We start from the raw sequence: 25,231 nt of genomic DNA on the forward strand, positions 1-25,231 counted from the left end.
TTAAAAAGGGATGTACAGTGATGGTGGACTGGCTGGTGAGGTTGTTTAATGTTTATCTTAAAGAGGGTAGAGTGCTAGAGGACTGGAGGAGTGCCTGTATAGTTCTACTTTACAAGGGAAAGGGAGACAAGTGTGAGTGTAATAGTTTCAGAGGGATTAGCTTGTTAACCCGCCTGGGCCAAAGGCCTCAAAATTCACAACCCCCTAGTACCGCATTTATCATAAAAAAATCAACTCTTACAAATTACTCTGGAAAAAATTCTACTGTTAGTAGACATGACAATGCATCAGCCTACAAGTTTTTATTGCTCTACTCACCATGTTGTCTCAGATAAATAACCAATAGTTGGAAAAAATTGTGGTAGCACCAACTCTCCGCCTCCCTGGCACAGGTGCAGCGTATAAAAAGAACGAGGCGTAGGAACTCCCGTAGTAACAATAGAAGGGTCAGAGGGCACAGAAGCAGCTGCAGATGTAGACCGGGTGGTGGTGGTGGTTGTGGTGGTGGTGGCGGTGGTCCCAAATGGTGGTGGTCGCGCGTGGGTGGAGAGGCTTTGTGTCATGGAACCCCGCTTTGGCCGGCCACGTGCACTAACAACAGGGGTTGTTGGTGCCGTTTTTGACACCCTGGCACGTTTCCGGTCACCACCAGATGCTGCAGCTGTGGTTGCACCACGCCTGGATGATGTACAAGGCGTGGGTGACGATGTAGTCACAATAGTGGGGTCAGGGTCTACATCTAACCTGTGCACTGTGCGTCTCGTCCCACCTTGGCTATCACATTTATCACTAAACTTTAGCTTCTTCTTAGCACCAGGAGCCATAGTTGTAAATAATAGTTACACAAATAAGTAAATACTTAAATAATTCTCGCCGCAACACTTGACGCACACACGTCTCACTGGCTGGCTGGAGCCGAGGACCAGTCTGCTTGTTGCCAGTCAACATTGCTACCATAGGCCTACCTCATGACCAAATATGGCAGCGATACCAATGCTAGCGCGGGTTTTTTTAACGCTCAAAGTAGCTGTCCCATTTAAGGACTGTCGGACTTTTGCGACACAGTCCTGTTTAAGGCCTGTCGGACTGCATGGGTTAAGTGTAGTTGGGAAGGGTATTGATTAAGAGGATTAGGAAAGGAACAGAGGGAGTAATTGGTGAGGAAGAGTGTGGGTTTAGGACAAGTAGGGGTTGCATGGCTTAGATTTTTGTGGTAAGACAGATATGTGAGAAAGTTTTATGAAAAGGTAAGGATGTTTTTTGGGCCTTTATGGATTTGGAAAAGGCTTATGACAGGGTAGACAGGAAGACACTGTGAAAGGTATGGCAGATATATGGGATAGGAGGAAAGCTGTTAAGAGCAGTCAAGAGTTTTTCAAGGGTAGTAGAGCCTGTGTTCCCTATGTTGGGGGACAAGAATAATGCCACCAAGTATTCACACTTGAGTCATAAAAAGCAACAAAAAAAGGGATAGGGATAGGACTAGGCATCCTTCTCCCTGTAGCCCCACAGGGGATATTCCTAAAAAAAGCAAAGGCATAAGAGGGTCTGGGAGGAGTTTTCCAACTAGAACCCTGAGGTTAGGGTCTTTTAATGTGCGTGGATGTGGTACAGATGAGAGTAAAAGGGAAGAGATAGGCATTATGTTTGTGAGAAGAAAGATGAATGTGTTGGCAGTGAGTGAAACTAAGTTGAAAGGGAGGGATGAGTTTGAGTTTAGGAGTATAGTTAGGAGGGTCTCAGGAGTGAAGAGAGTACAAGGGAGAGAAGGTGTGGCTATACTAGTAAGTGAAGAGATAGGTAAACATGTGGTGGAGTGGAAGGAGGTTTCTTCAAGGTTAATGTGGATGAAGATGAAACTGGGAAGGGAGATGTGGGTTTTTGTAAGTGCATATGGGCCTGGTAGTGAGAAGAGTGTAAAGGAAAGGGAGGCTTTTTGGATAAATTTGAATAAGTGCATATAGGGTTTAGGGAGGAAGGTCAATGTAGTGATATTGGGAGACCATAATGCTAGGGTAGGAAATTAACCAATAGACAGAAAGGTTGGGAAGTGTGAAGCTCCCAGGAAAAATTGTAGTGGAGAGTTGATGGTGGAGATGTGTCTAGAAAGAGAGCTGATGATAGCAAACACAGTGTTTAGGAAGAAAGTCAAATATAAGTACACATAGAAGAGGGTGATGGATGGAAGGGTGGTAGACAGGGCTTTAATGGACTACATAGTGGTAACTAGGAGAATAGTAGGAAGAGTTATGGATGTACAAGTTTTAATGGGAGAGAGTGGGGGAATATCAGATCATTTTTTGGTGGAAGGTAGTTGAGAGTGGAGGATAGATGGAGAAAGAGGAAAAGGACAGAAGGTAGGAAGGTGCTTAAAGTAAATTGCTTAAATGAGAAAGAAAAGGAGGAGTACAAGAAGAAGCTGAGAAAGGAGTGGGAGGGAGTGAAATATAGAATAGAACTAAGAGTGGAGGAAGAATGGAGATGGTTCAAGGAGGGAGCCACAAGGTGTGCAAAGATGGTGTGTGGAACAAGGAGGATGGGAGTAAATAGAAAGAAGGGTAGTGAGTGGTGGGATGATGAAGCAAAGAGAATCATATGAAAAGTACAAAGAAAAGAAATGAGAAAGCATAAGATAAAGGAGGCAAAGAGGAGATGTGAAATGGGTAAGAGTATGACAGAAAATTTAGAATGTAATAAAAAGATGTTTTGAAAAAAAATTAAGAGAGGAAGAGGAGGCGAATCAAGTAGAAAAGAAAAGGTAAAAGGTGCAGATGGAGAGATGATAATGGAAGAGAAGGTAGTGAGAGGAAGATGGACATATTATTTTAGGGAGTTGCTAAATGTGAAGGAAGATAGGGAAGGAAAGGTAGTTGCAGTAGGAAGCACTAAGAAAATGAGAGTGATGAGTGAGGAAAATGAAGGAGAAATAAGAAAAAATGAGGTGAAAGCAGTTTTTAAGATGATGAGAGCAGGTAAGGCACCTGGTCTGGATGGGTGTCATGCAGAATGTCTAAAAAAGGAAGGTACAGTAATGGTGGACTGGCTAGTGAAGTTATTTAATGTCTGTTTAAAAAAGGGTAGACTGCCAGAGGATTGGAGGAGTGTCTGTATAGTTCCACTTTACAGGGGAAAAAAGGGATAAGTGTGAGTGTAGTAGTTTCAGAGGGATCAGTTTGTTAAGTGTACCTGGGAAGGCTTATGGAACTGTTTTTTTATTGAGAGGATTAGGAGATGAACAGAGGGATTAATTGGTGAGGAATAGTGTGGGTTTAGGAGAGGTAGGGGTTGCATGGATCAGATTTTTGTGGTAAGACAGATATGTGAGAGAGCTTTATGATAGGTAAGGATATTTTTTGGGCCTTTATGGATTTGGAAAAGGCTTATGACAGGATAGAAAAGAAGGCATTGTGGTAGGTATTGCAGATATATGGGATAGGAGGAAAGCTGTTAAGAGCAGTCAAGAGTTTTTACAAGAGTAGTAGACCCTGTGTTAGAATCAGAAATGGAGAGAGTAAGTGGTTTGAGGTAAAGGTGGGACTTTGCCAGGGATCTATTATATCACCTTGGCTGTTCAATTTATATATGGATGGGGGACTGCAAGAGGTAAATGCAAGGTGTAGTGGGTCGAGGATTGGAGTTGGTTAAGGAAAATGGAGAAAAGTGGGAGATATGCAAGTTGTTGTTTGCTGACAACACTGCAATTGTGGCAGGATCAGAGGAGAGATTTAGGAACTTAGTGACAGTTTGGAAAGGTATGTAAAAGAAGGAAATTGAAGATAAATGTGGATAAAAGTAAGGTGATAGGATGTACAAAGGGAGAGTATGGCAGCAAACAGGAAGTTCAACCTTTCAAGGTTGCCAGACCCAGTGTGTCATTCCTTGTATAGTTTATCTGTCAGGCTGGGGACCAGTTTGGTTGCTACATTTTGTATTCTTTTGATCTTGCATATCTCCTTCACTTTGTTGGGACCATACCACTGATGGATCAAGATTTTTATGAGTTTTTTTCATTATTTCTTCATCTGTATTGTGAAAGGTCATTTTAATCTTCTGCAGTAGTCCATACATCTCTCGCACAATCCTGCTGATATGTCTGTCAAGTGACAAGTTGTCTCTTATTAACACTCCTGAATCTTTCTCCTCTTTTGCTTTTGAAATGGGTTTTCTCCTCAAGGAATAGTGTAAAGATGGCCATTCGCAGCTATTGCCCATATCCAGTAGTTTACTTTTTTGGTATTGAATTTCATTTTCCTTTCTTGCCTCCATGCAAAAATAGTATCTAAATCTTTTTGCAATAGTCTACATTCCTTTTTTTTTTTACTCTTCTCATGATTTTTGCATCATCTGCAAATGTATTGGAATAGCTTGTTTTACCTTCCATCATGTCATTGACATAGACAAGAAACATTATGGTTTCTCCAAGGGTAAGTCATGTGTGACTAATCTTCTATCCTTTTACACTAAAGTATATAAGGCGTCAGATAACAGTGGTAATTATGATGTTATTTACCTTGACTTTAACAAAGAGTTAGACATGGTGCCACAACAGAAACTAGTAAATAAAATCAAAGCCCATGGGATTGGAGGAAAAGTGTTAGAATGGATTAGAGCTTGGATTAGTAACAGAAAACATCGGGTCACCATAAAATAAGTTAAATCTAGGTGGGGCAATGTTACTAGTGGGGTCCCCCAGGGCATGGTTTTGGGTCCCTTGTTGTTCATTATGTACATAAACGACTTAGACGATGGGATAAATAGTGATGTTAGTAAGTTTGTGGACGACACTAAAATAGGACGCCAAATTAGGTCAGGAGATTCTGCAGGATGATCTTAAGAAATTCTTCACATGGTCGGTGAAATGACAAATGAGCTTCAATATCTCTAAGGGTAGCGTGTTAAATGTAGGGCTACACAACCCCAAAAATAGATACAACTTAGATAACAGGCTTTTAGAGAAAACTGAGTGCGAAAGAGACTTGGGAGTTCTAGTGAGTCCGGACCTTAAAACCAGGAAACAGTGCATTAGCACCAGGAATAAAGCTAACAGACCATTAGGTTTCATTGCTAGGACGGTAACGAATAGAAGTGTAGAGGTAATTATCAAACTATCTAGCGATAGTTAGACCCGTCCTTGACTATGTGGTACAGTTTTGGTCTCCGTCCTACAGAATAGATATCTATTCACTAGAATCAGTACAGAGAAGAATGACCAAAATGATACATGGACTCAGAAATGTGCCTTACGAAGAGAGGCTTAGGCACCTTAACTTACACTCTCTAGAAAGACACAGAGTGTTCAAGTGGATCAAAGGCTCTAACAAGGGTGATGCAAACAAGGTCATCATATTAAAACAACAGGGCAGGACTCACAGTAATGGTTTTAAACTGGACAAATTTAGATTTAAGAAGGAAATAGGCAAGAACTGGTTTACTTATAGGGTGGTCGACGAATGGAATAGACTTAGTAACCATGTAGTAAGTGCTGAAACTATCAGTTGTTTTAAGAAATGATTATACAACTTTATGGATGGGGAAGACAAGTGGTGATGGATACTGAGCTGCCTACTGTAGGCCTTATGGTCTCTTGCAGTCTCCTTCATTCTTATCGTATGTAAGCAATGAGCCTTATAGAACTCCATTCATTACTGCTCTCCATTTTGACATCTTATTCTTTACTACTGTTCTCTCATGTGTCTTCCCTTCAAAGTGTACAATAATGGGTAAGAAAATCAGAAATGAAGGAGCAAAGAGAGAGGGAATAATACCCTATGTTTACCTAGTAAATGGGGTTGAAGTAATATTTATGAGATCCCTTCTTTTTGCTCCCACTCAATAAACTTTACCTTAAATGTTTATGGTATAGGCTGTTTCCAAGAGTGAAGTAGAACCACAGTTTTGAAACATCTCACAAACTGAACAAATAAATTCTCAACAAAAAATTTTGAGAATTTTTTGCTGTGATATTCAACCAAGATATTGCTTTTTGACCAGCCCAAATGGAAAAATATGGAAAATGAAGCAAAATTCAAAGTTTTGTGGAAAAAATCACCTTGATAAAGCTGTATCCAGCAGATCAGTAATCTTGTTTCAGTTTTTGACTAAATCAGTTCTAGAACAGTTTGTTTTAGAACAGATTGAGTTGGTTGAGAACTGAGGTTCTACTGTATATACTGTTATATTGAAAACTATATTTCCTAATGTCTTTCAAATAAATTTACTATATCAAATTTTTACTCTAACCTCCTGTTGATTTTTCATTCCATACCAGCAAATCATTTACATTCTTTTTCTTTTACTTTCCTCTGGTCTTTTATAAATATCATCATCATGTTACATCTTTCTCTTTGCTCTTCCAATGTGAGAAGTTCTAATTTGTTTCAATCTTTCCTCATATGTCTTCTCATTTAGAGTTAGGATTATCTTGATTGCTGCCCTTTGTATTCTCTATATTATACTAATATCTTTCTTTAGATGTGGTGATTTGCAAATTATATTAACCAATTTTAAATGTATTATCCATGTATCAATTATTAATTTTGTCTTCCAGTCTCTTGGAGAAGATGACATTGGTAAGGATGATGATGATGAAGTTGATGATGAGGAGGAGGAAGAAGAAGATGAAGAGGTGGAAGAGAAACAAGAAAAACGTGCAAAGTTGAAAAAGAGGAAAGGCAAAAAGTTAAAGAAGAAGCAGGTCTCATAATTACATGAAATATTTGAGTGCCAATTCTTACAAGGATTGTTTTTTATCATTAATTATAAATCTTTATTATGTTGTTTGTATTACTCGTATAAAGCTATACTTTATATGTGCTTTTCTTGACCTACTTGATTTCTCCCATACAGAAGAGGCAATACTTTTACTGTCTCCATATTACAAGGGATGAAAAAAGCCTCCCCCCCCAAAAAAAAAAAAAAATAATAATAATTATCTATCTATATACCAAGAGGCTTCATCCCCCTTATAAGGAAGTAGTCAGCCAAGGCATGCATCCAACACCACCCATCCCATCCATTTGTTTCCCTTTTATCTTATCTCCTTATGGATGAAGGGTCATCCTGATCCTCTGTCCACCGCCTGGGTCAGAAGCAATACAGCATGACACAGCACATCCAAAACAGGGCCAGATGGCTCATTCATACTGTGATCACCCCCTCCTGATCCCCTTATGCAAAAATAGGAAAGCTGAGGAGAAATCCTTTCAGGTTGCATCAATTTATACCATTCTCCATTCACACCTATCTTGTTCCTGGTCTTCCCCTCAAGTTCACTTCATCCACCTCTACCTTTCTCACTCTTTTTGCTAGTCTTACCTCACTCATTCTTTCCATGTGTCCAAACCATCCCAGTATTCTTTTATCTGCCCTATCTGTCAGCTCCCTTTCCACCCCCTGCTCTCCTCCTCACTTCCTCATTTTTCATTATCCATTCATGTAATGCCCACCATACTTCTGAAACACACTTAAATTTTTCCTTTCTGGCTCCCATAAATTCCAAGCAGCATCATAGACACAATCACCCCTTCATAGTCTTCTCTTTACATCTATCCCTAGATACTTATTTCTCATGACACTTGAATTTCCCAAGACATTTTCTTGCTTCCCTCATTCTACAGTTTGCCTATACCCCCACTCTTCCATTCCCTGCTATATGTGACCCTGAATATTTAAAACTATCTGCTTCTAACCTCTCTCCTTTGCAGACTTACCTTCAGCTCACTGCTACCCTCACCCCTTTTACATCTCATCACCTTAATTTTATGGGCATTTACTTTCAACTTCCTCCTATCACATGCTTTCCCAAACTATCTCTAATTGCCTTAGACACTACTTTGAGCCAACCCCAAGTGCACTGCCATCAGCAAACAACATCTGGCTCACCTTCCATTTCCTTTCATTCTCTCCATCTCCAACCCTCTCCAAAATATGTAAATAATTACCCACAGAGGGTCACTCAATGAAGAAAAGAACAAAGAACATTCATTCAAAGTCAAGTACACTTCTTTAAAACAAGTTTCAAACCCAGAACTCCACAAAGTAGGAAAATAACTTGAGATACAGAACATTAAACTAGACATAGATACCATTCCTAACATCAACAAAAGTGTGTAAAGGGGCATTAAAGCAATTGAAAAATTCCCTTGTAGAAGACCCAGATAAGGTATTGAATATCTAACACACCTAGGCCCAGATCCAATAAAGGCCTTGACTGATACCTTCAACCACTTCTGGCTGTACAACTAATTCTGACAATCTGTATAAGAGCATATATAATCTCCATATTGAAACCAAACAAACCACCAGAAAGTCCAGCATCCTACAGACCAATCTCATGACTATCTACCATACCCAAGTTGACAGAAAGACTGGAGCAAGAAACAACTAACCTGCCAACCTCCCCAAACCAACTAATTCAAGGAGAGACACTACACCACTAAACTTCTCACAAACATCACACATCAAGTGCTGGAGAGATTTAACAAGAAAGCACCAACAGAAAGAATAGTCATGGTAGCAGTAAACATAAATATGACTGTAGTGATCAAAGCTTCATGTAACTTTGTATGCATAATTGCCTGATGGGTTACACTACATTATTTTGTCTACTTACAAATAATTGTGCATGTTAGCCCGATTAGAATGGGTATGTTTACTTATATTGTTTCTGTTTGGTTTCAGACTGTATTGATGTTTTGTTAGTTGAATAAAGCCTAGAGAAAGGTTTCAACTCTTCTTTATGAATACCATAATTTATTCAACTAACAAACTGTATCTGATCTGAAGATGGATAAATTCCTGAGACCTGAATGCCTGGATGTATCTCCCAATTGGCCTACTGCTGCATGAAAATGGAATCACTGGAATTGTACTTTATATGCATTCCTGGGATCATAGCAAGCCTTGATCCTAACAAGCTATATATTGATCAATTTTGTCTCTCCAACTGTATATGGTTACATTGCAGAGTGTACTACCTATGATTCAGCTATAGATCTTTTCAAAGACCTCTATGTCAAGCCCAAAAACGAAGTGTTCATGAGACATTTATTGGATACTTGTATAGGCAGCATGAAGGGGAGACAATAGATGAATATCTACAAGAGCTTCAGTAGCTCAGCAAGGATTGTAACTTTAAGGCTGCTACTGCTTCACAGAATTGGGATGACTACATACGGGATTCTTTCATCAATGGCTTGCTCTCTCATACAATCAGGCAACGATTGCTTGAAAACAAAACTTTGGACCTAAGTATGGCTGTTGATCAAGCAGGGGCACTCGGTGTTGCTCAGAAGACTTCAGAGTCTTATTCTCGTTATACTGTAGTGTAAGAGCTGCTGCGACATCCGAACCTGCTCGCACCGATGATGGGACCTGTACTGCTGCAATATCTAAAACTGCTTATTCTGCTGAAAGGACCTGTGCTGCTGCCAATTCAAAGTCCTGATGCTATTTCTGTGGTGGCCCCCGTCACAATCATGGACAGTGCCCTACAAAAAATGTCACTTGTCATAAGTGTAATAAGCAGGGACACTTTGCTAAGGTGTGTTGGTCTACTACATTTTCTACTTCTGCATCCACTCAGTCTTCTACACTGGCTGTCATCTCTGCTTCTTCCCCAGGACTACTACTGTGGGCTACTGTGTATGTTTTGGTTGGTAACAATGAAGCAACCACTCTTATCAACACAGGGAGCTCTGAATCTTTCATCTCACATAACTATGCCAAGAAATACAAGTTGAAGGTTGTTCCATTGACTGGAAACATATCAATGGCCTCTCCATCACTCATGTCTCCTGTGAAGGGATGCTACATGGTTGACATCAATTTGAAGGGTGATTGCTACTACAATACAAGGCTTTCTGTGCTCCCAGACTTGTGAAGTCATTCTTGGTCAAGACTTCATGAGTCGGCACTCTAGTGTTACTATGGACTTTGGTGGATCCAAGAAAGATCTAAATATCTCCAACCCTGCCACTCGCAGTGTACTGTCTGCTTTGGTGGATACACCTCGTCTCTTTCCAAGTCTTGCAACAAAATCTCAGAGGTTTGGGGATGATGATAAGAAGTTCATAAGGTCTGAAATTTACATGATGGTGTTATTGAGGAGAGCACATCTCCATGGAGGGCACAAGTTCTTGTTGTGTCAAATGAGTGCCACCGAAAGAGATTGGTTGTTGACTATGGACAGACCATTAATAGATTCACTCATTTGGATACGTACCCTCTTCCAAGATAGACGACCTTGTCATGGAACTGTCTCATTACAAGTGCTATAGTTTACTGGACCTGAAAAGTGCTTATCACCAGATATCTATATGGGAAGAGGACAAGCCATAACTGCTTTTGAAAAATGGCAAGCTATATCAGTTCTGCAGAGTGCCATTCGGGGTTACGAATGATGTTGCTTGCTTCCAAAGGACTATTGTCAACATCATCAAGCAATATAGTTAGCATGGAACTTAAAGCTTATGTGGACAATATTGTCATGACAGGAAAGACCCAGTTGGAGCATGATGAGAACTTGGTGTAGTTTCCAGAGGCTGCCCGGTTCCACAACCTTACCTTCAATGAGAGTAAATCTGTCATTTCTTCAAAATCAATAGATTTTCTTGATTACACAATAACCCATGGCTCTCTCTAATCAGATTCTGAATGTTTATGTCCATTAAAGGAATTACCAACCCCTAAAGACTGTACTTTCTTATGCCGTGTTATTGGTATGTGTTCACCTACTAAAATGACTTGACAATAGCATAACATAGTAACTACAAAATAGTTGCCAAGACCACCCAAGCTCACTTGGACAAATTAGAACAGTGGCTTGGAAATAGAAAATGAAGGCTTCCCTTCAGAAATCACCAGTAATATTACTCTCTCCAGGCAACTATGAATCAAGGAACCATTCAATATGAGAACTGAATGGACAAACCTTTCCATTGGAAAAGAAGCTAAAAATCCTAGGCCTTACCTTCAATAATCGCATTGACTTTCAGACCACCAATAATGTTTGCTATATATATTAATGATATGGATGAAGAAATTGAAAGTTATATGAGCTTCTTTGCAGATGATGCAAAACTATTAAAAAAAGTGAACACAGAAGAAGATTGTAAGTCACTACAAAGTGATCTAAATAAAGTATGGGAATGGAGTAGGAAGTGGGAGATGGAGTTCAACACTAAAAAGTGTAGTATAATGGAATTTGGAAAAAGCAAAAACAGAATAACAGGATCATATAAATTGGGAGAAGAAGGAATAAAAAAAGTAGAAAATGAGAAGGACCTGGGAGTCATTGTTATGAATAATATGTCACCTGAGAAACATATAAATAAGATTTTTGGAGAAACTTATAACTTAATAAGAACAATCAAAGTGGCATTTACATACCTGGATGAAGAAATGGTGAAGAAAATACTAATCACTCTGATAAGACCAAGATTGGAATATGCAGCAACGATATGGTCACCAAGTACAAAAAAATGTATAAAAAAACTTGAAAGAATACAAAAAGCAATTACAAAATTGGCACCAACACTCTCAAAACTATCATATGAAGAGAGACTAGCAAAACTTGAACTACAGACACTAGAGCAAAGAAGAGAGAGAGGAGATTTGATAGCTATTTACAGAATCATGAAAGGCATAGAAATTATTGATAGAGAGAATCTGATAAAATGGGATGATAGAAATACAAGAGGACATGGAAAGAAAATAAAGAAAGACAGCTATAGAAGAGATCTGAAAAAGAACAGCTTTCATCACAGAGTACTAGACAGTTGGAACAAGTTAAATGAGAAAGTGGTGTGTGCAAAAACAATACATGAATTTAAAAATAGTTTAGATAAAATGAGATATGAAGACGGGACACCATGAGCATAGCTCCCCTTCCCGTAAAATAAAGCTAGGTAAATACACATCAAAGCCCTGACCATGAAAACAAGAAAATACATACATATACCAAGGCTTTTTTCCCCCTTCCAAGGGAGGTAGCCAAAAAGGGAAAGGCATAAAAACACTCCCACCCATTTCATCCCTAAATACACTCCACACCCCTCCCACCCTTCCTCTCATCTGAGCACCTCCTGGATGACGGGTCATCCCTGCACCCTGCCCACCGCCCTGGGTCAGAAGCAGTGTCGCAAGAAAATAAACATACTAAAATCAGCAGCAAACACAAGCAGTTCTTTGAACTACTGGATTGAATATTATGCACACTATCACTGTCTGGCATATTGCCTGCATGTTATTGTGGGGTTAAAAGCTGTTCAGTAGCATGCAGTTGATACTTTAGGGTCTACAGGGTGTTCAGGATAAATTTTATAATTTTTTTATCTGTCATTTCAGAACCATTAGAAGGATTCAATAGGGGTAAAGTGCAACAGATAGCTGATTCTGTGTACTATTGGTGGGTGTGAGAGCTAGAGAGCATGGACAACTGGAAAGCACTGGAATATTGGAAGAGAGTAACCTGCATCATGAGGATTCGTGTCGGATTAAAAAATTTGGAAATTTTAGCTACAGCTCAGTGTTAACCTGAATGCCATGAAGGCTATGAGATGTGAGCTGGAGAATTATGACAGAGATATGGAAGCAGTGGCTAGCAGGAAGGATCATAGTAGGCATTCTGACTCTGTCCACACAATGAAATTTGTCTAAGAGCTGCAAAAAAAGGTGTGGCAAGATCCAGGCAAGGCACTGCAGACCTTGGCAAGAGAGATGGGCATCGGAGTGGCAGCAATGAAGAAAGCGCTGAATGAGGATCTTTGCTACTCCTCATACAAGAGGCGCAAAGGCCAACTACTCACTGCCAAGCCCCAAAAGAGCTGTCTTACGAAAGCCAAGAAACTCCTCAACAAGGTCAAACACCCAGTTGAGCCGGGGATGCTCTGTTTCTTCTCAGATGAGAAGAACTTCTGCAAAGAGCAGTTGCACAATGCACAGAACAACAGGTGGCTAGCCTACAGTCCGCATGAAGTCCCCTCCTTCATAAAGATCAAGTTCCCTCAAACTGTGATGGTCTTTTGGCATGATTACAGCAAAGGCCACATCATGCTGCCCCACATCTTTGAAGAGGGACTCACTTCAGATGGCTGTATTGAGTTGCTGTCCACTGTTGTCAAGTGCTGGGTGGAGAGGGTGGCTACAGGAAGACCATATGTATGGCAGCAGGACTCAGCTCCATATCACACCTCTTGGAAAACCCAGAAGTGGTTATCTGAGAACTTCTATGACTTCACCAGTCCCAACATCTGGCCCCCCAACTCACCTGATTGCAACCCCATGGACTATTATGTGTGGGGTGCAGTTGAAAAAGACATCAATCATACTGCCTGCAACAACAAGGATGAGCTGATTGTCAGGATCAAACTGGTGTTTAGGCATCTCTCAAAGGACACTGAGAAGGCTGTGTGTTGTAGGTTCAGGTCCCACCTGAAGGCTGTGGTGGAGGCTCAAGGTGGCTTCTTTGAGTGAGCTGTATTTGGCAAAAGATATTCTAAGAGATGCACTTTGAGTTTTGAGAATACATAAATTTTTGGCCAAGATATGATGTTTTTCTTTCCTTTCTGAAAGTGTCAAATTTATCCCAAACATCCTGTATATGGGGTGTCCCTATGGACCAGAGGCACACATTATTTTGTCTGTGATAGAGAAAATCTCAATTCATAGAGAAAGGATGATATTTTATTATACTGCGACTGTCCCTCCATTATGCTGTCCCCCACTCTTAATATTGTCCTGTACCACTTCTCTGAAAGTTTAATTTTTTCACCAAACCATGTGTGGTGGGAGAAGAATACTGCCACCAAGTGTCCCCACTTGAGTCATATAAGGTGACAAAAATGGGACAGGGATGGGACTAGGCATTCTACTCTCTGTATCCCCAAAGGGGACATTCCTAAAAAAAGCAAAGGTATAAGAGGGTATGGGAGGAGTATTCCAATCAGACCACTAAAGTTTGGGTCTTTTAATGTGTGTGGATGTGGTATATATGAAAGTGAAAGGGAAGAGATAGGTAAACATGTGGTGGAGTGGAAAGAGGTTTTTTCAAGGTTAATGTGGATGAGGGTGAAACTGGAAAGGGAGATGTGGGTTTTTGTAAGTGCATATGGGCTTGGTAGTGAGAAGAGTGTAAAGGAAAGGGAGGCTTTTGGATAGATTTAAATGAGTGCATAGAGGGTTTAGGGAGAAATGTCAATGTAGTGGTATTGGGAGACCTTAATGCTAGGGTGGGAAGTGAACCAATAGATGGATTGGTTGGGAAGTATGTTCCAGGAAAAAATTGTAGTGGAGAGTTGATGGTGGAGATATGTCTAGAAAGAGAGCTGGTGATAGCATAGAGTTTAGGAAGAAATTCAAGCATAAGTATATGTGGGAGAGGGTGGTGGATGGAAGGGTAGTAGATAGGGCATTAATAGACCACATAGTGGTAACCAGAAGAGTAGGAAGACTTTTGGATGTATATGTTCTAAAGGGAGAGAGTGGGGGAATATCAGATCATTTATGGTGGAAGGTAAGTTGAGAGTTGAGAATAGATGGAGAAAGAGAAAAAGGACAGACGGTAAGGAGGTGCTTAAAGCAAACTGCTTAAAGGAGGAGTACAAGAAGAAGCTGAGAGAGGATTGGGAGTGGAGGATAGAGTAGAACTAAGAGTGGAGGAGGAATGGGGATGGTTCAAGAAGGGAGTCACAAGGTCTGCAAAGATGGTGTGTGGAACAAGGAGGATGGGAGGAAATAGAGAGAAGGGTGCTGAGTGTTGGGATGATGAAGCAAAGAAGGCTGTAGAAGAGAGAAAGGATCCTTTTGTAGCTGGCCAGCCTAGCACAACATTTCCCTCATGATGGAACCAACAGAGTACATCTGTAAGTAGTGGACCAACAGTGAAAAGAAATCATAGAAGACTCCAGGTCTACACTGCCAAAAGAGAGATCATCAATGTATTTCCCTCAAAGTGCTCCAAGAACCCTTCTTCTTCAAAAGGGCCTGTACCTGGCTTTAACTGGTTTCCTCAGGATTACAGGTTTTGCATAAGATCCTGGAAAACTTATCAATTCCTCCTTGAATTTTTTCTGAAGTCAATTTGTAGCACTATTTGAGTCATCTCTTACTACATGCAGGGAATTCATGGTTAGGGGCTGTTGTACAGAGAATGTTATCATATAAAGGTCTGAAGAGAGGTCTTTGGTTGTTTCCTTATGACTTACAAGATATTCTCTTCATAATGTTCCATATTACCAATAAATCATAGGACAGGCAAGACTCAACACTTCATACAAAGTTAATATTTATTTTGACTGTACAAAACATTTATGCAATTTACAACATATTTTATGTACAAGTAGTAATTTTACCATTGATAAAGATAGCATTCCTGAGATATGACAGTTTATCTTGAAAATTTGCATTAGCCATAGAATACCATTTAAAATGTGGTATTTCAATTACACTGTATCCTAATATTTCTAAATGCCGTCTTTCAAGTTGGTGGCACCCCATGAGTTGCCGTTTGTTAATACAGTAGCTACTCTCATCCCTTAAAAGAACAGCAAATCTGTAATAAAAAGAAGTGTTATCAAATTTCTTATGACTGGTGTCAACAAGAGGTGCCTTTAAGTGGCAACATCATGACAATGGCAGGAGGTATCCCCAAAGGTACAAGGCAAGATTCTTTTACATAAATACATACATATACCAAGGGCTTTTTTCCCATTACAAGGGAGGTAGCCAAAGTCAAAAGGCATAAATCCACTCCCACCCATTTCATCCCCACATACTCTACTCCCATTTACCACCCCTCCTTCACTCTTTTCTTGGTTCCTCATGCATGATAGGTCATCCCTGCATCTCACCCACTGCCCTGGGTCAGAAACAATGCACCAAGATACAGCACATCCACAGCAAGGCTGCTTCTTTAATCGGTGACCCTCCCTCTCCGTCCCCTCATGCAAAAAAAGAGAAGACAGGGAAAAATATCTTTGGGCTGTGTCAAAATACCACTCAAACTTACTCCCTCACCCCATCCCCCACCCACTCCCTTCCATGCATCACAGCATCATCTATACACAACCATTCTCCACTCACCCCTATCTTCTGTCTTCTCCCTTCCTTCCTCAATAGACAACCCCCTCTTTTCCAATGCCCCTTTAAAAGACCACCAAATTCTATAATTCACTAAACTCCTTCAGAAATCAACCCATCACAGAAATCACTCCCAAGACAAACATGAATTGCACAGGCACTCTTGCATTCAGGTCATCACCCCATACTTAACCTCTTCAATATGAGTCAAATATTCATGTGCACATTAGCTGTCTGATGCAATAAAAAAGAAATTAGGAAAAAAACATATTAAAAATATATATCAACCAAAACTATTCTATAGATACGTGGGTGGCAAATTAAAAAATAAGCAAACAATAGAAAAACTACACCAAGGAAACATGGAATACACAGAAGATATAGAAATGGCTGAGGTCATAAGCAAACATTTCAAGTCGGTTTTCACTAGAGAAAAAGTATGGCTCTGGGAGGAAGGGTGAGAACTGAGATCCCTCCATGGGAAAAATAATAGCAACAAAAGCTCATATAATGGACCATATAACAAGCCTTGATGTCAGAAAATGCATGGCCCAGATGGAATTGCAAACTGAATACGAAAGGAGTGTAAAGAAGAATTGCTAAGCAAAATATATAAGATGTTCACTTAAGGAAGGAAAAATACCAGAAGACTGGAAAAAGGCCAACATCATACCAATATATAAAGGAGGAAACAAGGAAGACCCAACAAATTACAGACCTGTTGCCCTTACATTTACCATAGCAAAAATTTGTGAAAAAGTTATCACAAATAGATGGACAAAACATCAGGAGAAGAACAACATACTAAATCTGAGACAGTCTGGATTCAGACAGGGAAGTTCATGTGCCATAAATATGATCTGTTTTTACTCAAGACTATTAGATATAATACAGGAAAGGGATGGATGGGCTGATTGTGCTTTCCTAGATCTACAAAAAACTTTTGATAAAGTGCCACATAGAAAACTATTAGGAAAACTGAAAACCATAAATGGAGTACAAGGTAAACTACTGGAATGGATGGAGGATTTCTTGCATGGAAGAAAAATGAGAGTAGTGCTCAGAGATAAAGGTTCTACTTGGGAAGAGGCGATTAAAGGAGTTTCACAGGGATTAGTACTGGCTCCAATAATATTTGCTATTTATGTGAATGACATGGATGAGGATGTGGACAGTTACATGAGCCTCTTTACTGATGACACAAAGTTGTTGAGAAAAGTGAAATAGACTATGAGTCACTGCAGAGAGATCTGAACAAACTTTGGGAATGGAGTCAGAAGTGGGAAGTGGATATCAACATTAAGAAATGTAGTATAGCGGAATTTGGAAAAAGTAAAAATAGGATATCAGGATAATATAAAATTGGTGAAAAGGAAGTAAAGAAAGTGGGATTTGAAAAAGACCTGGGAATAATCATCACAAAGGACATGTCCCCTGATAAACAGATAAACAAAATTGTTGGAGAAACCTACAACTTGCTGAGATCAATAAAAGTGGCATTTACTTACTTGGACGAAGAAATGGTGAAGAAAATACTAGTCACACTGATAAGACCAAGACTGGAGTATGCAGCAACACTATGGTCACCCAGTACCAAAAAGAATATAAGGAAAATTGAAAGAATCCAAAGAGCAACTATGAAGATGGCCCCCACACTTTCAGAACTGTCATACAAAGACTGTCAAAACTGGAGTTACCAACTCTGGAACAAAGAAGAGAAAGAGGAGACTTGTTGACCATCTATTGAATCATGAGAGTTATGGAAGTCCTTGATAGAGAAGACTCACTAAACTGGGATATGAGGAATACAAGGGGACATGGAAGCTCAAAAAGGACAGTTATAAAAGAGACCTGAAAAAGAACAGCTTTCCTCATAGAGTGGTGGATGTATGGAACAAACTGGACAAAATGAGTGTGTGCAAAAACCATACATGAATTTAAGAACAATTTAGACACTACGAGATACAGAGGCTTGACACCACGAGCATAGCTCCCCCTTCCTGTAAGATACAACTAGGTAAACAACAACTAGCATATTTCCCATTTTTCTCCATTTTCTTTAACCATCTCCAATCCCCAGCCCATTACCCTTGCATTTACCTCTCACACCACCCTATGGATGTATAAATTGAAAAGTCAAGGCGACATAACACACCCCTGGTGAAGTCCTATATTTACCTCAAACCACTCTATTTCTATTTCTGACACAGGCTCTACTACTCTCATAAAAACTCTTGACTGCTTTTAACAGCTTTCCTCCTATCCCATATATCTGCAATACTTCCCACATCACCTTCCTGTCTACCCTGTCATAAGTCTTTTCCAAATCCATAAAGGCCCAAAAAACATCCTTACCTTTTCTTTCAGTTTTCTCACATATCTGTCTCACCACAAAAATCTGATCCACGCAACCCCTACCTGTCCTAAACCCACACTATTCCTCACCAATTACTCCCTCTGTTCCTCTCCTAATCCTCTTAATCAAAACACTCTCATACGCCTTCCCAGATACACTTAACAAACTGATCCCTCTAAAACTACTACATTCACACTTGTCCCCTTTTCCCTTATAAAGTGGAACTATACAGGCACTCCTCCATGTCCTCTGGTACTCTACCCTCTTTTAGACATATATCAAACAACCTCATCAGCCAGTCCACCATCACTGAATCTCCCTTAATTAGACACTCTGTATGACACCCATCCAACCCAGGCGCCTTACCTGCTCTCACCATTTTAATAACTGCTTTCACCTCATCTTTCCTTATTTCTCCTCCATTTTCCTCATTCATCACTGTCATTTTCTTAGCACTTCCCACTGCAACTACCTTTCCCTCCCTATCCTCCTTCACATTTAGCAACTCCCTAAAATAATCTGCCCATCTTCCTCTTACATCTCTTCCATTATCATCTCTCCATCTGCACCTTTTACCTTTTCTTCTCTACTTGATTTGCCTCATCTTCTCTTAATTTCCTTCCAAAACATTTTTTTATTACTTTAAATATTTTGTCATACTCTTACTCCATTTCACATCTGCTCCCCTCTTTGCCTCCTTTATCTTATGCTTTACTTCTCTTTTCTTTGTACCTCTAATATGATTCTCTCATCCTATTTTGTAACCAATCTGTGAATCCTCACTTCTTCTCTTCTACAACCTTCATTGCTTCCTCATCCCACCACTCACTACCCTTCCTTCTATTTCCTTCTCTCCTCCTTGTTCCACACACCATCTTTGCACACCTTGTGACTCCCTCCTTGAACCATCCCTATTCCTCCTCCACTCCAAGTTCTACTCTATCCTTCAATCCCTCTGACTCCTCTCTCAGTTTCTTTTTGTACTCCTTCTCCTTTTCTTTCTCATTTAAGCAGTTTACTATAAACACCTCCCTACCTTCTGTCCTTTTCCTCTTTCTCCATCTATCCTCCACTCTCAACTTACCTTCCACCAAAAAATGATCTGATATTCCCCCACTCTCTCCCCTTAGAACATGTACATCCAAAACTCTTCCTACTCTTCTCATGTTCACCACTATACAGTAGTCCATTAATGCCCTATCTACCACCCTTCCATCCACCACCCTCTCCCATGTGTACTTATGCTTGACTTTCTTCCTAAACACTGTATTTGCTATCATCAGCTCTCTTTCTAGACACATCACCATCAACTCTCCACTACAATTTTTTTCCTGGAACTCCACACTTCCCAACCACTCTGTCTATTGGTTCATTCCCTACTCTAGCATTAAGATCTCCCAATACCACAACATTGACATTCTTCCTTAAACCAACTATACACTCAGAAATTCACCTTATGAAGACAGGCTTATGCACCTTAATTTACACTCTCTGGAAAGACTCAGAGGTGTTCAAGTGGATCAAGGGCTTTAATAAGGGGGATGCAAACAAGGTCATCATATTAAGACAACAGGGTAAGATTCACAGTAATGTATTTATATTGGACAAATTTAGATTTAAGAAGAAAATAGGCAAGAACTGGTTTACCAATAGAATGGTCAATGAATGGAATAGACTTAGTAACAATGTAGAGAGTATTGAAACTACCAGTTTAGAAAAGGTTAGATAGCTTTATGGATGGGAGATGATAGGAGGTAACTGACATGACCTAGTGTTAGCCTTATGGTATCTTGCAGTCTCTTTCATTCTTATGTTCTGTGTTGTATTGGTGTGGGACTTCCTTACATTGCAAGATGATTGAAGGCAAGAGTCAATCCTTTAGATGTCTAGTGTGCACACATGTGGTGTGAGATAGAACAATGACATCCTCAGACAACTCAAGGGACCCTCCATTATGCTTAGATCTGACTCCCAAGGGACCCTCCATTGTCATCTGACCTAACCATGGCCAGAGGAGCCAGGTGCTCGGACCATACCCAGACACCTGGCAAAACAATAGAGATGTCTCCCTCCAACATTGCCAACCTCCAGATCAACACATGTCAGCATTTTATTTCTTTGTCAGCATACAGCCGACACATTTCTTTTATGTTTTCTATCTTATGTAAATATTCCATGCATGGATACTGAATGTCCACTCAGTTCATGCATTGTACATTGTAGATATACAAGAAAATAATGTATTATTTAGTTAAGTGGCAACAACCAACTTGTACCTTGTAAATAGAATTTGGAAACCCCCTGAGTTCTGCTTGGATGTTGTTCCATAACTGTAGAGGAGAAAAAACGGAGCCTTTAATGAGTGGACTTTCACCTCATTTGCCTCACCAAACCTTCAATGTAGATTTCAAACTACAAATCTATATTCTAGAATGTAGATTTGTAGTTTGAAATCTACATTGAAGATTTAGTGAGGCAAACAAGGTGAAAGTCTGTTTGCTTTAATGTCTCCATCTTCTCTCCTCTAAATCATGGAGCAACCTCCGAGCAGAACTCAGGGGGGTTGCCAAATTCTATTTACAAGGTACAAGTTGGTTGTTCCTACTAATCTAAACAATAATACATTATTTTCTCCTATATCTACAATGTACAATGCATGGACTGAGTGGACACTCAGTATCCATGTATGGAATATTTACATAAGAGAGAGAGCATAAAAGAAATATGTGTTGGCTGTATGCTGATAAAGGAAAAAGTGTTGACATATGTTGATTTGGAGGTTGGCAATGTTGGACAGAGATGTCTCTATTGTTTTGCCAGGTGTTTGGGTGTGATCCAAAGTGCCTGGTTCCTCTGGCCACGGTCAGGTCTGATGACAATGGAGAGACCCTTGGGGGTCAGATCAGAGCACAATGGAGGGTCCCTTGAGTTGTCTGAGGACGTCAGAGTTCTATCTCACACCACATGAATGCGTGTGCACGTGTGCACACTAAACATCTAAAGGATTGACTCTTGCCTTCAATCATCTTGCAACATTTATGTTACCATCTGAAACTGATAGAAAAAGGAAAGAACTTGCTGACTGTCAGCTCTTCATGTGTGAAAAGATGTGAAAAATACAGCTGAATTTGAAAGAAAGCGATTTTGATATCTAGTCTGGAGACTGAGTGTCAGCCCCTGAGGGCTGCACCTCCTGATGGGGGTGAGAGGGTTGATAGGGTTTGTAAATGGGCAGTTTCACTGTCCATCTTGAAGGACCATTACATGCAGGTACCCATCATTGGTTCCCCTTTTGGATACTAAACCCTTTAACTACCATGGTGGTAATGCAGAGCAGCAGCCAGAATAAAAGAAAATGTGCCCACTCTACAAAAGGGGTAAATCGAAATAGACTATAACCTCTTCATTACCCAGGATATTACACAGAAATAAAATAACCTGGCAACAGCCAGAACAAAACAAAAATTTAATTTACTATGGAAGACATTACACAAGGCTGGTGACAAAACCCTGTGGTATTGAGGCTAAAGAAATTAATAGAATCAAAACAAACCTTCTAAAACCTGGTGTACTGCTGAGCCTCACACTCTTGATGCTACCTTTCTTCTGAGTATGATTTGAAAAGTCCTTCACCAAAATAAACTTATCACGACTGTCCAACATGAACTCAAAGTCTGAAAAATATCAACACTCATGAATTAAAAGGTAGGAATGTTTTTTGGGGTCTTTTATGGATCTAGAGAAAGCTTATGACAGGGTCAATAGGAAGGCATTGTTGGAATTACTGCAGATACATAGGAGAGAAGGAAAGCTATAATGGTAGTCAAAAGCATTTACATGAGCATTAAAGTTTGTGTTTGGGATGGGAATGGTGAGAGTGAGTGGTTTGAGATAAAGGTGGGGAGCACAAGTGTTGTGTTATGTCCCCATGACTGTTCAATGTATGCATGGATGGAGTGATATGGGAAGTAAATGCAAGGGTGATGGGCAGGGGGTTGGAGATGGATAGCAAGAGTGGAGGGAAGTGGGAGGTGAGCCAGGTATTATTTGCAGATGACACTGCTTGTGGCAGGGTCAGAGAAAGGTCAAAGGCAGCTGGTGACTGAGCTCATGAGGTTATGTGAGAGGAATAAATTCAAAGTATATATAATGAGATATATAAGGGGTGAGGGTAGAATGGCCAGAGGAGGGGGATATTTTAAAGTATTTATGGTCACATGTAGCAGGAAGAGATAGGCAGTATGTTTGTGAGAAGAAAGATGGATGTGTTGGCACTGAGTGAAACTAAGCTAAAAGGGAAGGGTGAGTGTGAGTTTGGGAGTGTAGCTGGGAGGTTCTCAGGAGTGAAGAGAGGACAAGGGAGAGAAGGGGTGGCTATACTAGTAAATGAAGAGATATGTAAGCGTGTAGTGGAGTGGAAGGAGGTTTCTTCAAGGATAATGTGGATGAAGGTGAAGCCGAGAAGGGAGATGTGGGTTTTTGTAAGTGCATATGAGCCTGGTATTGAGAAGAGTGTAGAGGAAAGGGAGGCTTTTTGGATGGATTTAAATAAGTGCATAGAGGGATTAGGGAGAAATGTCAATGTAGTTGTATTGGGAGACCTTAATGCTAGGGTAGGAAATGAACCAATAGACGGAGTGATTGGGAAGTATGGAGTTCCAGGAAAAAAACGTAGTGGAGAGTTGATGGTGGAGACATGTCTCGAAAGAGAGTTGATGATAGCAAATACAGTGTTTAGGAAGAAAGTCAAGCATAAGTACACATGGGAGAGGGTGGTGGATGGAAGGGTGGTAGATAGAGCACTAATGGACTATATAGTGGTAACCAGTAGTATAGTAGGAAGAGTTAAGGATGTACATGTTCTAAGGGGAGAGAGTGGGGGAATATCAGATCATTTTTTGGTGGAAGGTAAGTTCAGAGTGGAAGATAGGTGGAGAAAGAGGAAAAGGGCAGAAGGTAGGGAGGTACTTAGAGTGAACTGCTTAAATGAGAAAGAAAAGAAGAAGGAGTATAAGAAGAAGCTGAGAGAGGGGTGGGAGGGAGTGAAGGATAGAGTAGAACTAGGAGTGGAGGAGGAATAGGGATGGTTCAAGGAAGGAGTCATAAGGTGTGCAAAGATAGTGTGTGGAACAAGGAGGAGAGGAGGAATAGATGGAAGGATAGTGAGTGGTGGGATGAGGAAGCAAAGAAGGGTTTAGAAGAGATGAAGCAGGTTTCCACAGATTGGTTACAAATTGGGATGACGGAATCATATGAGAGGTACAAAGAAAAGAGAAGAGAATTAAAGCAAAAGGTAAAAGAGGCAAAGAGGAGAGCAGATGTGAGATGGGGTAAGAGTATGACAGAAATTTTTTAATGTAATAAAAAAAAAGTTTCGAAAAGAAATTAAGAGAGGAAGAGGAGGCAAATCAAGTAGAAAAGAAAAGGTAAAAGGTGCAGATGGAGAGATGATAATGGAAGAGAAGGCAGTGAGAGGAAGGTGGGCAGAGTATTTTAGGGAGTTGCTAAATGTGAAGGATGGGGAGGGAAAGGTAGTTGTAGTGGGAAGCATTAAGAAAATGACTGTGATGAGTGAGAAAAATGGAGGAGAAATAAGGAAAGATGAAGTGAAGGCAGCTGTTAAGATGATGAGAGCAGGTAAGGCACCTGGGTTGGATGGATGCCATGCAGAATGTCTGAAAAAAGGAGGTACAGTGATGGTGGACTGGCTGGTGAGGTTATTTAATGTTTGCTGGAGAGAGGGTAGAGTGCTGGAGGACTGGAGGAGTGCCTGTATAGTTCCACTTTACAAGGGAAAAGGGGACAAGTGTGAGTGTAGTAGTTTCAGAGGGATCAGTTTGTGAAGTGTAGCTGGGAAGGCTTATGGGAAGGTCTTGATTGAGAGGATTAGGAGAGGAACAGAGGGAGTAATTGGTGAGGAACAGTGTGGGTTTAGGACAGGTAGGGGTTATGTAGATCAGATTTTTGTGGTAAGACAGATATGTGAGAAAGCTATAGGAAAAGGTAAGGTTGTATTTTGGGCTTTTATGGATCTGGAAAAAGCTTATGACAGGGTAGACAGGAAGGCACTGTGGGAGGTATTGCAGATATATGGGATAGGAGGAAAGCTGTTAAGAGCAGTCAAGAGTTTTTACGAGAGTAGTAGAGCTTGTGTTAGGATTAGAAATGAAGAGAGTGAGTGGTTTGAGGTAAAGGTGGGACTTCGTCAGGGATGTGTTATGTCACCTTGGCTGTTCAATTTATACATGGATGGGGTGGTGCGAGAGGTGAATGCAAGGGTAGTGGGTCAGGGATTGGAGATGGTTAAAGAAAATGGAGAAAAGTGGGAGATAAGTCAATTGTTGTTTGCTGATGACACTGCGCTTGTAGCAGGATCAGAGGAGGGATTGAGGAAGTTAGTGACAGAGTTTGGGAGGGTGTCCAAAAGAAGGAAGTTGAAGATGAATGTGGATAAAAGTAAGGTGATGAGATATACAAGGGGAGAAAGTGGCAGCAGACTGGAATTGAATATTAAGGGAGAGAGACTGGAGTAAGTGGATAGATTTAGATACTTGGGTGCAAATGTGGCAGGAAAAGGAGGAGTGGGGGTGGAGGTAGAATGTAGATAGAGAGCAGCAAATAAATGCCTTGGGGGATTAAAAAAAAGGGAATGAGAAATAGACATTTGGGAATGGATGCTACGAGGAGATCGTATTTTACCTAGATTACCTAGTTGTAATTTGCAGGAAGGGGAGCTATGCTTGTGGTGTCCCACCTTTGTATCTCACAGTTTCTAGTTTGCTCTTAAACTCATGAATG

At 40.4% G+C, this 25,231-nt stretch overlaps 2 protein-coding genes across 4 annotated transcripts in view; one reads left to right on the top strand and one right to left on the bottom strand.

Annotated features, from left to right (window-relative positions):
- LOC143025361 (uncharacterized) overlaps positions 1-6,807 on the top strand; it is a 131,917-nt gene extending 125,110 nt beyond the window's left edge. For all 3 annotated transcript variants that reach the window (XM_076184901.1, XM_076184902.1, XM_076184903.1), the window contains one exon: positions 6,548-6,807. In XM_076184901.1, coding sequence (XP_076041016.1) covers positions 6,548-6,703 — 156 coding nt within the window. In that variant the 3' untranslated portion in view covers positions 6,704-6,807. The remainder of the gene's footprint in view (positions 1-6,547) is intronic.
- Positions 6,808-15,272: 8,465 nt separating this feature from the next.
- Positions 15,273-25,231, bottom strand: part of LOC143025362 (FAST kinase domain-containing protein 1, mitochondrial-like) — a 41,477-nt gene continuing 31,518 nt past the window's right edge. Inside the window, exons 8-9 of the mRNA XM_076184904.1 lie at positions 21,987-22,107; positions 15,273-15,550 (exon numbers count right to left, since the gene is read on the bottom strand). Coding sequence (XP_076041019.1) covers positions 15,328-15,550; positions 21,987-22,107 — 344 coding nt within the window. The 3' untranslated portion in view covers positions 15,273-15,327. The remainder of the gene's footprint in view (positions 15,551-21,986; positions 22,108-25,231) is intronic.

This window comes from Oratosquilla oratoria, chromosome 5 (assembly GCF_046742065.1).
Source record: "Oratosquilla oratoria isolate Oo_2021 chromosome 5, ASM4674206v1, whole genome shotgun sequence".
Classification (NCBI taxonomy): domain Eukaryota; kingdom Metazoa; phylum Arthropoda; class Malacostraca; order Stomatopoda; family Squillidae; genus Oratosquilla; species Oratosquilla oratoria.